This window comes from Hylobates moloch, unplaced genomic scaffold (genome assembly GCF_009828535.3).
Source record: "Hylobates moloch isolate HMO894 unplaced genomic scaffold, HMol_V3 SCAFFOLD_17, whole genome shotgun sequence".
NCBI lineage: Eukaryota > Metazoa > Chordata > Mammalia > Primates > Hylobatidae > Hylobates > Hylobates moloch.
Window position 1 is genome coordinate 43873478 of NW_026652292.1, and position 18187 is coordinate 43891664.

Sequence of the window (18187 nt, forward strand, 5' to 3'; positions counted from 1 at the left end):
GGAGATATTATGGGCCTCATGATTTATGGGAAAGAAAGTCATGGCCCTACAGGCGCTTAATCAAACCTCTATTAGGCATTTCAATTTGGGGTCTGTGGCTTCAGAGGATCTGTGAAGTCTTTGAAATTGTATGCAATCTTTTGTGTGTGTGTGTGTATGTATGTGTGTATACATGTTTGCTGTTTTCCAGGGAGATACTCTGTTTCTTTCATCAGATTCTTTAAATGTCCCTTGGTGGTTTACAGAGAATAAGATGGCCAGAGAAACATGTTAAACATCACCACAAGAATGCAGTTGGCCAGATCTAAAACGTGGTAAATTCTGAAGGCAAAATGACCTGGTTTATTCAGAAAATGAATGATGTAGGGGAACAAAAGGGGGAAGGAGGGGAAGCCCAACCCAAGGAGGGGGCAGTCACCTCAATCTAGAATGTGATCAATTCTGTAAGCTCAATGACTCAATTTATTGGGAGAGGAAATGTAGAGACATATCAATCAGATGCAAAGTGTAGACCTTGTTTTGATCTTGGTTAGAATAAGACAACTATTAGAAAACATTTTTCAGACAGTTGTAGATATTTGAACAAAAGCTTGGTATTAGATGATATTATGGAATGGTTAAGTTTTGTTAGGTGTGATAATGGTATTGTGGTTGTGACTCATTTAAGTCCTTATCTGCTATAAGTATACAGTAAAGTTTTTACAGTGAAATGACACAGTGGAGGGGTAGGAAAGGAAGTGGAAGTGGAAACAAAGATGGAAAAACTGAAATAGCTCAGGCTGAGTGACGCCACATGGGTGTTCATTATACTTTTCTTTCTACTTTTTCGTGTTTGAAAATTTCTGTAATAAATAACTTAAAAATTATTGAAGTAATTACTTGACTAAGTTGCTACAGTGGCAAAAATACAGAGCAAGAGTAATGGTTTTCACATATTTTGAAAATGTCCTCTTAATTTCAGTATGAAAATTAGGTTATTTTCTAGCAATGAACTTCAATTTACAAGTTACTGCTTGTTCCTTACATATATAAAAGTTGTTAATATAACCTTGCTATCTGAAATTACAATTAAAATTAAATAAAAATTATTCAAATAAGGTTTCATACTACAAAGAAAGAGAAAGACAGATTTATCATTTCACTCCCATACGTTGTAAAGCACTTTCTTCTAACAGGTATATGTTTATATTCCTGCACATGCACAGGCCTGTGTACGAAGAGATGGTAAAAGCCAGATGCATCCTTGAGTTTAAGCTAATTCAACTTTTTCATTTTACAGATGAGGAAATTAAGTCCCAACAGTCATATTTGCATATAGCATTCCCAAGTAAGCACCAGTCCTCAGCAATGTGGCATTTTTTTTTCTTATCCCTAGAGTCCTTATAGGGAAGAATTTAACACATAAAATCATCAATTCCAAAGTTCCTCGGAAAGTATTAAGATTTTTTTCCCCAAAATCCTTATTTTTCACCATTAAATCACTTTGAGATACCACCATTAGACAAAGTTCAGCTTCATATTAATTGCACTTACTGCAAATTCCAAAAATGTCCTGTATTTTACATGTGTCTGATAATTGGCACTTACGGTATGGAACCTTCAGAGTTTTGTATGAGGCAGTGGCTGTCACATACAGCTTCCATGAAACATCTATCTACTATGTGCCAAGCACTCCAACCCAGATGCTAGAAATAGAAAAACAAACATATGCAGTCTGGACTCCCGTGGTCTAAGAGGAGGTAATACAGGTAGAAACATGTAAGAGTAGTAAAAAGATGATAGTATGATAGGAATCTGATATTCAGCATACAGTGTAGTCACAAATAGGGAGGATGTCAGTTCTACCTTAGAGCATGAAGATCAAAGAAGGTGTCATATAGACAGGTAGCTTGAGCATCTCAATTTGTGTTTAATTTTTGAAAACAGGCCACAAAGCAGGAAAAGAATAAGGAGCCAGTTTAGTGGATTAAAATAATTCCACAGAAAAATCACTGTATCTACATAGGCTGATTCTCTTATTAAATGCTTCCCTGCCAATGGCTGAGGCCAGCTCTCAGGATGGACATGAACAGAACAGACAAAAGCCCCTCCAATCACTAGTGAAGGCAGAATCTGAGGATTCCAGAAGGGAGGCCACTTTGGCAGTCAGGTCATGATAATCAGAAAATAAAGCAGCAAATTTCAAAGCAAACTGACATCAGAGGAGCCCATCACAAACGGGAATCAAAGGGCAGGGAAACATGTTGCCCAGAAACCTAGGGAAAAGTGACAATTTGGATAGGCAGAAAGCTAGTAGGGCCTTGGAACTAGGTAAGTGCTCTGAACAAGACTCAGTGCCCAGCACAGCAAATGATGCTCGAATGTGTCTGTTAAGAAGAACCATATCCAAAGGGTGAAAAGAGAGGCTGACAAAAGTAGGCCATGGCTCCACTCCCAGAAATTTTGAACTACTTGTCAAGATGATACAGGAGCAAACAGTTCTGAGGTAGCAAGAGCCGGAGTCTCAGACACTAGACAACCTATCAGAATTGGGACACAGGATCAGAATTTGTGTGGCAACAGTGTTCTCATACATTTTTTAAAAAATCTAACTACATGCACTGGGCCAGATTCTTTGCAGAGTGCTATATGCTCCAGACCACAGAGTGTACACTAGAGTTCCTTCCTGTTCTCTCCACCGCATAAAACCAAATACATCCTGCTAGGGGCAAGTCTGAGCTCGTCAGGAGTCAGGGTGCCCAGCTGTGGGAAGAGGACAGCTGTATAGACTGCACCCTAAGACAGATCTGACCTCAGGTGAAAAAATGGCAGCCCCTGATTCTGACATTTACAAGAGGAAACTTTATTCACAGTCAGCAGCTAGAGGAAATGATCCTTGAAAAGGACTCATCCTGAGATGGCTTATGAGAATGTTTCTGATGAGAGAGGGGCAGCTGCCTAACTTCCTTTCATGAAGACCATCTAAAATTTCCATGGAAGGATTTTCCTAATACTAACCCCAATAACTTCAGGATAAATGTTTCATTTTAAGCAAAATACACAAGGCCCTTCAGGCTCTGGCCTCTTCATGATCTGCCTTATTGCTCACCTATATTCCAGACATACTTAGCCACATAGAACAATACAAATACACTGTAGTCTCGGGCCTCTGTGCTCTTGCCTATGTTGCTCCCTCAGCCTGAAATGCCAGCCATTCTTTTAGCTTTATTGTTTGCCTGGCATCTTCTCATTCTTGAAGATTTAATTCCAGCATTATCTCCTGACTAAGACTAAGCCTTTCCCTCTTTCCACTGCATGGCTCCGTCCCTGTCCCTACCCTATCAGATGTCTGTATCCAGTGCTACTTACAGATGCTATGGAATCCTGAACAGACCAATAACAAGAAATGAAATTGAATCATTAATAAAAGACCTACCATCAGCAACAAAAAGCCCAGGGCCAGATGGATTTATAGTCTAATTTTCTCAGCAGTGCAAAAAAAATAGCTGATACCCATCTTACGGAAACTATTCCAAAAAGTCAGAGGAGTCAGATTAGGGGCTCCCTAACTCATTCCATGAAGTCAGCATCACCATGATACCAAAATCTGGCAAGGACACAATAACAACAAAAAAGAAAGCTTCAGGCTAATATCCCTGATGAACACAGATGCAAAAATCCTCAACAAAATATTAGCAAACCAAAGCCAATAGCACATCCAAAAGATAATCCATCATGATCACATGGTTTTATTCCAGAGATAGAAGGATAGTTTAACATATACAAATCGATAAATGTGATTCACCACATAGACAGAATTAAAAACTAAAACTAGGCTGGGCGCAGTGGCTCATGCCTGTAATACCAGCACTTCGGGAGGCCAAGGCAGGCAGATCACCTGAGGCCAGGAGTTAGAGACCAGCCTGGTCAACATGGCAAAATCTCATCTCTACTAAAAATACAAAAATTATCCGGGCATGGTGGCAGGTACCTATAATCCCAGCTACTCAGGAGGCTGAGGCACAACAGTTGCTTGAACCAGGAGGCGGAGGTTGCAGTGAACTGAGATCGCACCACTGTGCTCTAGACTGGGAAATAGAGTCAGACTCTGTCTCAAAAAAAAAAAAGAACAACAACAAAAACCCACATAATCATTTCAATAGATGTAGAAAAAACACTCGATAAAAACCAATATCCTTTCATGATAAAAATCCTCAAAAAACTAGGTGTCAAAGGAACAAACCTCAAAATAACAAGAGTCATGTATGACAAATTCACAGCCAATATCATAATGAAAGGGGGAAAGTTGAAAGCATTCCCCCTAATAACTGGAACAAGACAAAGCGGCCTACTCTCACCATTCTTATTCAACATAGTACTTGGAGTCCCAATCAGAGCAATCAGGCAAGAGAAAAAAAAAAAAAGGCATTCAAATTGGAAAATAGGAAGTCAAATTATCTTTGTTCACTGAAGACATGTTCTTATACCTAGAAAACCCTAAAGAGTCCTCCAGAAGACTCCTATACTTGATAAGCAACTTTGGTAAAGTTTCAAAACACAAAATCAATGCACAAAAATCAGTAGCATTTCTATATACCAATAACACTCAAGCTGAGAACCAAATCAAGAACTCAATCTCATTTATAGTAGCCACACACACACAAAATAAAATACTTAGAAATACGTTTAACCAAGGAGGTGAAAGATCTCTACAAGGAGAAGTACAAAACACTGATTAAAGAAGCTGTAGTTGACACAAATAAATGAAAAAAGATCCCACACTTATGGATTGGAAGAATCAATATTGTTAAAAATGTCCATACTGCCCAAAGAAATCTACAGATTCAATGTAATTCCTATAAAATACCAACGTCATTTTTCACAGAATTAGAAAAAAAAATTCTAAAATCATACAGAACCAAAAAAAAGTCAAAATAGACAAAACAATCCAGAACAACAACAAAAAAAGCTGGAGGTACCACATGACCTGACTTCAAACTATACTACAAGGCTACAGTAACCAAAACAGCATGGTACTGCTACAAAAACATTGACACATAGATCAGTGGAAAAGAACAGAGCACCCAGAATTGAAGCCACATGTCTACAACCAACTGATCTTTGACAAAGTTGACAAAAATAAGCAATGGGGAAAGGACACCATATTCAATAAATGGCGCTGGGAAAACTGGCTAGGCATATGTAGAAGAATAAACTAAATCCCTACCTCTCACCATCTACAAAAATTAACTCAAGATGGATTAAAGACTCAAATGTAAGACCTGAAACTATGAAAATCTTAGAAGAAAACCCAGAAAAAACTCTTCTGGACATTGGCCTAAGCAAAGAATTTATGATTAAGACTTCAAAAGCAAATGCAACAAAACAAAAATAGACAAACCATATTTAATTGAAATAAATGGCTTCTACATAGCAAAAGAAACAATCAAGAGAGTAAACAGACAACGTACAGAATGGGAGAAAATATTTGCAAACTATGCATCTAACAAAGAACTAATATCCAGAGTCTATAAGGAACTCAAATCAACAACTACAAAACAGTAGACAAAAGACATCAACAGACATTTCTCAAAAGAAGACATGCAAGAGGCCAACAAGCATAAGAAAGTATATATATATATACATACACACACCATGTCCTTAATCATCCATTGATGGACACTTAGGTTGATTTCATGACTTCACTGTTGTGAATAGCATGACAAGAAACACGTAAGTGTGGGTGTCTTCTTAATATAACATTTTCTTTTCCTTTGGGTAGATACCCAGTAGTGAGATTTCTGGGACAAATGGTAGTTTTACTTTTAGTTTGTTGAGAGGTCTTCATACTGTTATGAAGTATGTGCAGATTTATTACATGGATATGTTGTGCAATGGTGAGCTTTGGGCGTCTAGTACCTTGGCCTCCCGAAGTGCTGGTATTATACGCATGAGCCACTGCGCCCAGCCTAGTTTTAGTTTTTTAATACTGTCTATGTGGTGAATCACATTTATTGATTTGTATATGTTAAACTATCCTTCTATCTCTGGAATAAAATCATGTGATCATGATGGATTATATATATACATACATAGTGTATGTGTATCTATATATATTTATTATTTATATATATAAATATATATAGATACACATACACACACCATGGACTACTACTCAGTTATAAAAAACAACGAAATCATGTCTTTTGCAGCGACATGGATGGAGCTTGAGACCATTGTCCTAAGTGAACCAACTTAAAACCAGAAAATCAATACTGCGTGTTCTCACTCATAAGTGAGAGCTAAAGAATGGGTATACGTGGACATATGGAGGGAAATAAGAGACATTGGGGACTCCAAAAGAAAGGAGGGTGGGACGGGCATGAGGGTTGAAAAATTACCTATTAGAAACAATGTTCACCATTTGGGAGATGGGTACACTAGACGCCCAAACCTCACCATTGCACAACATATCCATGTAATAAATCTGTACAAAGACCATTGAACCTATAAAAATAAAATTAAAAGATGCTACTATTATATTCTACATTTCCTTCCATCGTACTGCTACTTTTCCTAGAATTTTAACCAACTTCATTGAGTTGTTTATCCATTTACCTGTTGATGAACATTTGGGTTTCTGCCAGTTTTTGGCTATTACAAATAAAGCTGCTATGAGCATTGTATACAGGTCATAGAATGGACAAATATTTTCATTTTCCTTGGGTAATTGTCTAGGAGCGGGATGGCCATGTTATATAATGGGCATATGCTTAGCTTTTTCTGAAACTTCCAAATTGTTTTCCAAAGTGGTTGTACTATTTTACATTCCCACCAGTAGCATATGAGTGTTCAAGTTCCTCTACATCCTTGCCAACACTTGGTAAAATCTTTTTAATTTTAGCAGGTAAAGCTCTGTGGTTTAACCTGCATCTTTTCACAAAATTATTTGCCATCCATATGTCAAATACATCACTTCAAAGTCTTTTGACCATTTTAAAAGTTGTATTGTTTGTTTTATTACTGAGTTTTGAGATGCCTTTATATATTCTGAATATAAGTCATATATGAAATATATGGATTTCAAATATTTTCTTCCTGTCTGTGACTTGTCTTTTCATTGTAAAAACAGTGTCATTGGAGGAGTAAAATTTTAAATTTTGATGAGTTCTTTTATTTATTTTTGTCTTTAATGGATTGTGATTTTGGTGTTGTATCTAAGAAATCTTTGCATAATACAAAGTAAAAAGATTTCCACCATGTTTTCTTCCTGAAAGTTCTTACAACTGTAGATGTACATTTAAGTTTAGGATTCACTTTCAGTTAATTTTTGTAAATGGTGAGAGGTATGGATTGGAGTTCACATTTGAAAATATAAATACCCCATTGTTGCAGTACTGTTTGTTGAAAAGAACCTTTCTCCATCTATGTGTCTTTGCATCTTTGTTAAAAACCAGTTGTATATAAATGTGTCAGTCTATTTCTAGACTCTATAGTCTCTTCCATTGATCTCCTGGTCTATCTTTATGCCAAAATGACACTGGCTTGATTATTATACCTTTCTGATAAATCTTGCAATCATGTGGTTTTAGCCTTCTAGCTTTATTCTTGTTTTTTCAAAATTGCTTTAGTTATTTTGCATCTCCACTTAAATTTTAAAATAAGATTGTCAATTTCTTAAAGACCTTGCTGAGATTTTGATTGGGATTTCACTGACTCTATAGATAAATCTGGGGGAAAACTGATATCCAATTAATTGGCTCTTTAATTTTTTTTCACTAGTGTTTAGTGGTCCAGTGTACAGGTAGTTCACATTTTTTGTCAGATTTATACTTAAGCATTCCATTTTTCTGATGCTATAATAAATTGTATTCTTAAAATTTTCAATATCTGCTAATTACTAGCATATTAAAATACAATCGATTTTTGTATCTGGATCTTGTTTTCTACAACATTGCTAAACTCATTATTTCTAGTAGTTTTTTGGAGATTTCATCAGATTTTCTACAAAGAACATTATACCATCTGTGAATAAAAGATAGTTTTATTTCTTTCTTGTTTGATATCTTTCATTTCCTTTTCTTGCCTGACTACACTAGCTAGACCTTCCAGTGTAAGCTTGTCTTCTTCCTGATCTCAGGGGAGAAGTATTTCATGATTAAATATGCTGCTGGCTCTAGGTTTTTCATGGATGCCTTTTATCAGATTAAGTTCCCTTCTACTTCTAGTTTGCAGGAATGGAAGTTAGATTTTGTAAGATGCTTTTTCTACATCTATGAGATGACCACCTGGTTTTTCCCTTTTGATTTGTTTAATATGGTTTGTTAATATAGTACTAGAATGGTGAATTATATTGTATTATTTTCTAACGTTAAACCAATCCTGATTTTTGGGGAATAAGTCCCACTGGGTCATAATGTATTATCATTTTCATACATAGTTGGATTTGATTTGTTATAATTTTGCGTGGAATTTTTGCATCTATGCTCATGTAGGATATTGGTCTTCTATTAAATGTCTTTATATGCTTTTGGTATCAAGGTAATAGTATCAGGATAATTCTCATTTCAAAAAATGATTTGGGAACTTTGCTCTTCTCACACTGTGAAGTAGGTCTAATTGTCTTCTCTTAAAAATCAGGAAACTGAGGATCAAAGTGGGTAGATAACTTGGCTCAAGGCCATAGAGCATTTATGGGCTGATGCCCGAAATTAGGTAAGGACCCCAAATTCTAGCTGCCCTGGCAAAGGGGATATGGGTGCCACAAGATACCTCCAGAATGAATATTATATGTGTATGTGTGTGTGTGTAAATACTTATTAAATAATTAAAATAAGCCAAACAATTTTAGTAGGTGGCTAAAGTTATGACCCTTAGTGATTTAACAAGGGTATATGCACAGAAACACTTTATCAAATTAAGTATGATTGCAATACACAATTCCACTCACACCCACAAACGTTCGTCATGTATTACTCACAGGAAGCCTCGGAATCTGCTGAGGTCATTGTTTGGGCTTTCACATTCTATCCTACTGGAAAACTTCTCAGGATCAACTTCAGAGTCCTAAAAATATTTTTTGAATCACAAAATAAGAACTCAAGGTTAAACCCTTAATATTGAAGTGTTTTATCACTTTCACCAATTCTTAAAATAATGCTAAGCCTTTTTTGCAATGAAGTTCATATCATGAATTTCCCAAAGGAAGGAAAGTAGAGGCATAATTATGTGATCCATATTTGGGATCAGAATGGTCCTAGGGCATTAATAAACATCTGCAGATGATGGGAATGACTGAGTCATTTCCTGAAATCCACGCAGGACTCTCCAGAAGAGAGCTTACACTTATAAACACCTTTTTATCAATAAAGCACTGAAAAACTGAGAATACTTTTGTTGTTGGTCTTTAATCACATAAGTAGTTTTTGAGATTAAATGTATATGTGAACACTCCGAGAATATATGCGTTTGATCTCAGCCAAATTTTATAAATAGAACATTTAAAAATAAACTAGACATCAATATCTATAATATTTTCTAATGGATCAGACAGATAATTTCAGAATTCTTTATGAAAACAATGAACAAATAAGCAAAGTGCCTTTGTAGGACACAGCTCCTTTAAGGTATGGATTCCCCTAAAACAAGCCACATCAACCTTGTTTCATTACTTTTATTTTCATATCCATTTGACCCGTAAGATAAATGCTATTGATACTGACATATCATAATTAATAAGTATATAATAGAAAACATGAAAATGTGAATTATATGATATGATTTATTTTCTAATGAGTAATATCCATGGAGTTCTTTTGACACACTAAAATCTATTATGCACTTTAAATATTTTAGCTGATTTCTTCTTCACAACTCCATGAGGTAGGTACTATAATAATTGGGCCTAATTAACAGATGAGGAAAGAGAGACACAAAGAGGATCAGTAATTTGCCAAAGTTCTCAAAACAAGAAAGTGTTTAGAGCAGGATTACAATCGAGGTCACCAGATTCACCCTTAATGAACCCACAGTGTGCTGATTAGCATTAGACTAGTGCAAAAGTAGTCATGCTTTTTGCCATTACTTTTAATGCAAATATTAACTGCTGATTAATACTCACAGTGGGTATGTAGTGGTACAACACAAAGTTAAGTTGTGCAGGATTTTTACCAATGTCTTTGGTACCAAACTACTTACAGAAGTGACAATGACAGTAGTCTAAGAGGCATATCAATCACAGAGGATCTAAATGAAATCCATAGGTAGAGAGGTGGGCCCAATATGACAGATGAAATTTACCAAAGATAAAGGTATTAGTAGGCTAAAACACTTTTTTTGGTTTCTAAGTGTAAGACGGAGTAACCCTGACTTAACAGTTGTTTGGGTTAAAAAAAAAAATAGACCGAGCGCGGTGGCTCACGCCTGTAATCCCAGCACTTTGGGAGGCCGAGGCCCGTGGATCACGAGGTGAAGAGATCAAGCCCATCCCTGGCTAACACGGTCAAACCCTGTCTCTACTAAAAATACAAAAAATTAGCCGGGCATGGTGGCATGTGACTGTAGTCTCAGCTACTCAGGAGGCTGAGGCAGGAGAATCATTTGAACACAGGAGGCGGAGGTTGCAGTGAGCAGAGATTGCGCCACTGCACTCCAGCCGGGGCTACAGAGCGAGACTCTGTCTGGAAACAGCAATAAAAATCATTAAATTGTAAAATACTTCATCTCAAGTGCTTCCAGAGAAAGGGGAGGGAAACTATTTAGACACTATATACGATGTTTCATATATATTATTTCATTTGAATCCTACAACAATGCTATAGAGTAGATACCATCATTTTCATTTTAAGATAAAAAAACTGAGGCATAAAGTGTTTAAATGACTTGTCCAAAGTCTCGCAGTAAATTAATAGCAGAGTTGTGATTCATTTAAATCCATGAAAATATAACTTGAAGGTTTCTGTTTCCCTCTGCACAACACTGAGAAGGGTCTAAAAGCTATATAGCATGAAAAGCTGCTAAAGTTTTAAGCTTTGGTGTATAAGTAATTACAGATTTTAGAAATAATGATAACTAAAGATATAAAGTCTAAGTTCAAGAAAAATAATTCTGTTAGATTCCTTTAATTCCATTCTCAAAAATATGAGTGCTACACTAAAGTGTGTAAATTCTGAAGTCATTTTATCCTCTTATCTAGAAAAGAGTATACTTCCACTCATAACTGGAAGTGAATGAAACCTTCTGGGATTCTATTTCATCCTGGTGAAACTGAATTAAAAATCTCTTCATCTGTAATGTGAAAATGAGCTCAGTCATCTTCTGAAAAAAAATGTTAATAAGCCACTAACTGAGAACATATGACTTACCAGTTCTGCATATCCCCGAACCACCTGCCTCTGTTTTAAATTGCTCTCTCCATCAAGACCGGAAGTCTCAATGTGACAGATTCCATCTGGATCAGTGGAAAAGAGTAGTACCATGTCTGCAGGGATGACCTCATTACAGGACAGGCGAATAAAGTCCCCAACAGTGACGTCTTTCCAGCATCGGTCAGTGTATTTTTTCTCTTTCCTGTAATTAAAAAAAAGTTTTAAAAAAAGAATATTGGCCGGGCGCGGTGGCTCACGCTTGTAGTCCCAGCACTTTGGGAGGCCGAGGCTGGCGGATCACGAGGTCAGGAGATCGAGGCCATCCTGGCTAACACAGTGAAACCCCGTCTCTACTAAAAAATACAAAAAATTAGCTGGGCGTGGTGGCGGGCGCCTGTAGTCCCAGCTACTCGGAGAGGCTGAGGCAGGAGAATGGCGTGAACCCGGGAGGCGGAGCTTGCAGTGATCCGAGATTGCGCCACTGCACTCCAGCCTGGGTGACAGAGCGAGACTCCGTCTCAAAAAAAAAAAAAAAGAATATCAAGTGAAAAATACATACAATGTTTTTTTTAAAGTTTTTTACTGTATAATTTAAAGTATATATTAAGTATTAGGGTACATTTTAATCTTTTAAATGCTCAAAGGGGCCAGGCAAGTTGGCTCACGCCTGTAATCCCAGAACTTTGGGAGGCCAAGATGGGTGGATCGCCCGAGGTCAGGAGTTCCAGATCAGCCTGGCCAACATGGTGAAACCCTGTCTCTACTAAAAATACAAAAATTAGCTGGGCATGGTGGCACACACTTTCAAGCCCAGCTACTTGGGACGCTGAGATGGGAGAATCGCTTGAACCCAGGAGGTGGAGGCTCCTGTGAGCCTAGATCACACCACTGCACTCCAGCTTGGGGGACAGAGCTGTCTCAAACAAACAAAAACAAACAAACAAAATGCTAAAAGGGCAGCCGCAGAATTGGCAACCCCTAAATTCCACAAATGCTTCACCTGAAAATTTAGTTACTGAGCCACTGAAACATATTTCTCAGCTCTTTCTTCCTGTGGGATTTTGAACCATTGTGCTGTTTGAGTCTAACTCTGGAATAAAATTACAATCAACATTTGATGGACTCATTCAGATACAAAGTAATTCCTTCATGCTGCTCTGTGGTCAGATACCAAGGATCTGAAGGTGCATAAGACACATCATCTGCTCTCAACACTTCCCATCAGGCAGATAGGATGGGTTACCATTATGCTCCATGATGCATTTTCGTTAGGGTAGAATGAGGACATTTGTATAGTAGAATGTCATTTTCCCTAGGGTAAAATGAGGACATTTGTATAGTAGAATGTCATGTGTCATGTTAGCTAGTTAGGTAGCATTTCACATATGATGCCACCAACAAAAGTTAACAAGGTCTGTCTTATTCCTTCATTGTCTCCCAAATATCCATAAAAAAACTAATATTTGTGACAAGTATTTCATCAGATTAAATAGCAATCACACCTTACACAAATACTTTAACAACTTCTGCCATACAGAATTTTATCAGCTCTTTCAAGAAATATTTAGCTTAAAAGGCTACCTAAGAAGTACATTTTCAAGACATACCAAAGGCACAAGGTTGAAACCAACAAAGGAAATCTTTGATTATCTGAAGGGTTTATTGGTCCATGGAGAAAGGCAAACCAACAGTTTATTTTGTCTTTACCAAACTTTTCCCTAGTGTCTGTGAGTATCAGTTCATTCTTCCATAGAGGCAGGTAACAGAGCAAAGATAAAAAAGGTAAGCAGGCGTATTATTTTGACGTTCGGTCCACCACGCCATATCTAGGAGTAGGAATTTCATTCCATAGGAAATGGAGAGTAACTAAAGGTTCAGACAAAGAAGGATGTGACCATACTTCTGTTTGCCAACTCCTGAGACAGAGTAATAAATGGATTTTTGGATGGCAGGTTATTTAGGAGTATGGCCAAAAGACCAACGATAAGTTATTAAAATAATTCGGGGGAGGAATGAGGATGGTCAGAATTAAGGCAGTAGCAACACAGATAGATAAAGGATGAAATCAAGATATATTAGGTACCGGAAACAAGTTTTTGGACTTACTACAGGTAAAGGAATTAACCAGGGTGACACTATGGTTCCTAACATGTACGATGAGGTGATGGATGGTGCTGTCATAAGTCTCAGATTTTAGAAGCAACTAGTTGTATCACAGGTGAGATAACTTCAGCTTGAAAAGTTTTTATTTGAAGTATCTGCCCAGCAGTTTGAGGGTCCTGATCTGGAGATCATGAGTAAATATGTAGATTCGGAAGTCCTAGGTACATAGACGGCAGTTGATTCCAGGTAAGGATAAGGTTTCTTGGGGAGTCTTCAAAGTGATAGTAAGGTGAAAGAAGACCCGAGATAAGTGGTGTCATAGAAATCAAGGAAGAAGGAAATTTATAAGAGGGAGTCACAATAGTTGAAAGCCACAGAGGAGTCCTGTATAGTAAAGACCCAACTGCCTACAGTATTTGGCCGTTAGGTCTGGTGGCCTTGGAGAAAGTTGATAACGTGAAATTGTTGATTGGAAGAGTGAAGAAAGTGTAATCTCTGTGCATCAGGGAGTAATTAGAAGTTACGGAGGCCGGGCACGGTGGCTCATGCCAGTAATCCCAGCACTTTGGGAGGCCGAGGCGGGCGGATCACAAGGTCAGGAGATTGAGACCATTCTGGCCAACATGGTGAAACCCTGTCTCTACTAAAATACAAAAAATTAGCCGGGTGTGGTGGTGCATGCCTGTAGTCCCAGCTACTCGGGAGGCTGAGGCAGGGGAATCACTTGAACCTGGGAGGTGGAGGTTGCAGTGAGCTGAGGTTGCGCCACTGCACTCCAACCTGTTTTTGAGACAGAGCAACACTCCATCTCAAAAAACAAAACAAAACAAAAAAGAAGTTACCGAAGTAGAATATTTCCTGAATGTTACCTATGAAAAGAATAAGGGGTGAAGGTAGCCACTGCCAGGGAAGGTAAATCAAAGGACAGTAAAGACAAGTGAACTGGGCATGCACATAGGATGCAGGGGAGAAGCCAATGCAGAAGGCAAGGTGGAAGAAAAGGGAGGGAGTGGAGATGTTGGTTGAAGCTACAGAGAAGCAACAGGAATGAGATGAAAAATACACATGGAAGGATTACTATTATAAGAAAGGGAATTTCCTCTTCATCCGAGGTCAGAAGAAAGTAGGTAAAGACACAGATGGTATAATTTGAGGTACATAATTCATGCTTACTGCTCTCTACTTTCCACCTGAAGAAAGCCAGGAGGAAATTTGCTGAGAACTTGTGAAGGCCCAAACAGAGACAGACTTTGACATTTGGGTTAGGAATTTTATATTCTTTCAAATATAAGAAGTAACATTGCTCTAAGGAACAAGTTTCTTGCTCTATATTAGAAGAAAACTCAAATGAAGTCACTTTCACATTCGAATTCACTTCATTTTTCCCTGTTTGTAGCATGTACCAAGATTTAAACAAAACAAAACACTAGCTAATTTTCCCAATCACTGGCTAGCTCAGGTCTAGAAACATATACTAATATTAATATGCCAGTTACCATGTTAGGTGCATGGTACAAAATACACAAAAATGATTAAGATAGGGTCCCCACTCTAGAGAGGTTATGGTCAAAATTTGAAACAGAGACACAAACAGCAATTTCCTAAAAGGGAGCTATCTACAGGCTACTATGGGAGCAAACAGGAAGGGCACTGGGCCCTGGAGGAAGTGATACCCGAGCCGAGTTTTAAAGGGTGTTCAAGAATGAATCAGGCAAAGAAAGGTGGGACAGCACATCAGTCTGAGGGGAGGAATAAAGAAGGCTTCAGAGAGCACGGTGGGAAAGCAACCGCAGGTTAAACGACAATGCTCACAGCCACATTTAACTAGCCTGGAACATTTACAATGTTGGGAGATGCAAACATAAGGCTACATTTCCTTTCCTGATATATAATTCAAAATAGTCAGAGGACTTTCTGCTTTCCCCAGAGCCTAAATGCACAATTAGAACTTCTTGCATCTCCTTGGTGGTTTGTGCTTGTGTGTGACTCTCAATGACCAGGACACAGCACCCACAATCCTTCCTTTAGGAAAGCTTCTAGGCCCATTTTGTTTCTTTATAAGTTCAGTAGCAAACAGCTCTGCTACGTAAGCATTGGGAAAAGTTGGGACTAATACACACTGAACGATTAACAGTGATTCCACTAGGATGAGAGCTGGTAAGGGACAAAAGGGAGGGGTAAGAATGAAGGGTGGGGAATGTGGATGCCTACTTCACTTTATATTTAAAGAGAGAAAGGGTAGGATTATGAATTAATTATTCTTTTTGGTATTTTTAGTATGTTTCCAATAAAACACTGAATTATTTGTAATAAGCAAATAATGAATTATCATTGTACACAACATCAGCTAAGATTTATTAGATGCTTTATATATACCAACTCATTTAATTTTTGAATCAATGTTGTGGTTGGTATCATGAAAACAGGACAGCACCACTTTTACAAATTAGAAAAAAATTGGCCTTGACAAGTTAAGTAACTTGTTCAATGTTACACAGCTCTTAAGTGGCCCTGTAAATTGAAACAAGGCAGGTATATCCAGAGTCTACCCTCTCAAATACTAGAGTTTACTACCAGCTACAGTCACTTCTGATAACCACCAAATAAAATGTGGTTTAATTGTGTATTTTCAAGAAAATTTGAAGAATTTAAAATTTTTGTTTCTTAAAATGTGTTACATAAGGTTAATTATCTTAGATGGCTACTGAAGTTCTCATTTTACAAATCATGAAATTCAATGGATTTATAAGACAATCCTAAAATGTTAACTAATATTTTGAAACTTCTAACATCAACAACATGGTGATTTTTAAAGGTCAGAAAATAATGTACATTCCTCGATGGCAGACATTGTGTCTATTTTTAGTTTAAATCCTCTAAGTCTCTCAGTGCTTACCACATAGCAGGCACTCGAATTTGTTGAATGATTAATAGTCTTATTTTCAAGACGGTTCCATTATGTTAAAACAGATTTTAAAACCTTATAAGTGGCTCCCATTTTAAGGGCAACCTTAAGAAAGTCAGGTTTTCTATAATAGCTTATTCTAACTTAATTGGGGGTATAATAGAGTTTAAATGATTAATTTCTAGACTAGTGTTTGCTATTCCAAATGATACTTTTCTATAGAAAATTAAGCGCCTTGTGAAACACCACCTGTTACAAATAAGAACCAAATTATCTGCTTAGAAATGTTAATATGCTTCTTCCAAAAACTTGCTAAATAGGCCCCATAATTTCACCCTAAATTTGTGGAGAAATAATTTGTTTGTAAGTTGATTTCTTTGTATTTCATATAAATTTACATTAGCATATTTAAATCAACACGGCATGGTTTTATATCCCATCTTTATTTCTTTATACCCTTGTAATAATTGTTCCAGAAATAATCTGGAGGAAAAACATAAGCATTATTTCTTCAACAATACCAAACAAAAGCAAATTATATTATACATAGATAAAAACATATAAAATTACCTGAGCCTATTACGAAACACAAACATAAAGGAACACCTTAGAAAGGATATTAAATAACTGACTATAATACTGCATTTCGTCTTTAAGTTTATAGGAAAATCAACTAAAATAGATCTGGACTATGTCTAAACTTCCATTGGGTAATTTTAATATTTTAAAAATTGTGCGGTGTTTTCAGGAGTTCTCAAATGTTGATGAAGTGACTCGATGTGACAAACTCTAGCAAATAATCATTATTAACCTATAATAATAATCATAATGGCTTTTACTTAGCACTTGGAAAAGACTAGGTGCTATGAAGTAAGTTTTATTATTACATTCATAACAAAGGAAACTGGGTGTTTAGCTGCTTTTTGTAAATTGCCCAAGGTTACACAGCTAAGTGAGAGAATCAGATTAAATGCTGTAGAACAACCTAGAAAAGCAAATAAACACACACTATCAACTCCAAATTGCAATTAAGATCTGTAATTATTTCATTCATTTGAGACAGGGTCTCTCTCTGTTGCCCGGATTGGAGTGTAGTGGCCCAATCTTGGCTCACTGCAACCTCTGCCTCCCAGGCTCAGGCGATCCTCCCACCTCAGCCTCCCAATATCTGGGACTACAGGCACACACCACCATGCCTGGCTAATTTTTTGTTGTTTTTTGGTAGAGACAGGATTTCGCCATGTTGCCCAGGCTGGTCTCAAACTCCTGAACTCATGCAATCCAACTACCTCAACCTCCCAAAGTGCTGGGATTACACGTGTGAGCCACTGCACCTGGCCTGAAATTATTTATATATTTGCATTTGTACTAAAAAATGTATATAATAAGCATTCTTTCCATTTGATAAATTTGGCATTCACTGGGTAATCTTAAAACTGGCCAAATTCTGGACTTTGTTCATCATATAATCATTGTAAAGTATTGTTTCTTATAGCTATTTTTTGAGACTGGAGACTGTACTGACATTTTAGTTCTCTATCCCTGGTATATAATAAGCATTCAAATGTTACTAAATTATTAATAGAACCGTTTTGGTCAAATGCTCTATGGCTTTAAATGACAACCAATGACTTATACCATTATTTCATTTTAAAACACAACACATGTGTTTTTCTGGTTTCCTTTAGACTGGACATGAGTATAAGAGAAAAAAACAGAACTAATTTCTCATTATCCAAGAAATCTCAAATCGTCTTACAAAAGATTATAAAGTTCTTTTCCTTGTTTTCTTGATAGATCATAAAAACAAACATTGTGAAAGTCACTGAAGAAT

General features: G+C 37.0%; 1 protein-coding gene across 4 annotated transcripts in view; it reads right to left on the reverse strand.

Moving 5' to 3' along the window:
* The window catches only part of ATP10D (ATPase phospholipid transporting 10D (putative)), a 108517-nt gene that overhangs the window by 60255 nt on the left and 30075 nt on the right, over nt 1-18187 (reverse strand). For all 4 annotated transcript variants that reach the window (XM_032135373.2, XM_032135376.2, XM_032135375.2 and 1 more), the window contains exons 4-5: nt 11343-11547; nt 8960-9045 (exon numbers count right to left, since the gene is read on the reverse strand). In XM_032135373.2, the coding sequence (XP_031991264.1) occupies nt 8960-9045; nt 11343-11547 (291 nt within the window). The remainder of the gene's footprint in view (nt 1-8959; nt 9046-11342; nt 11548-18187) is intronic.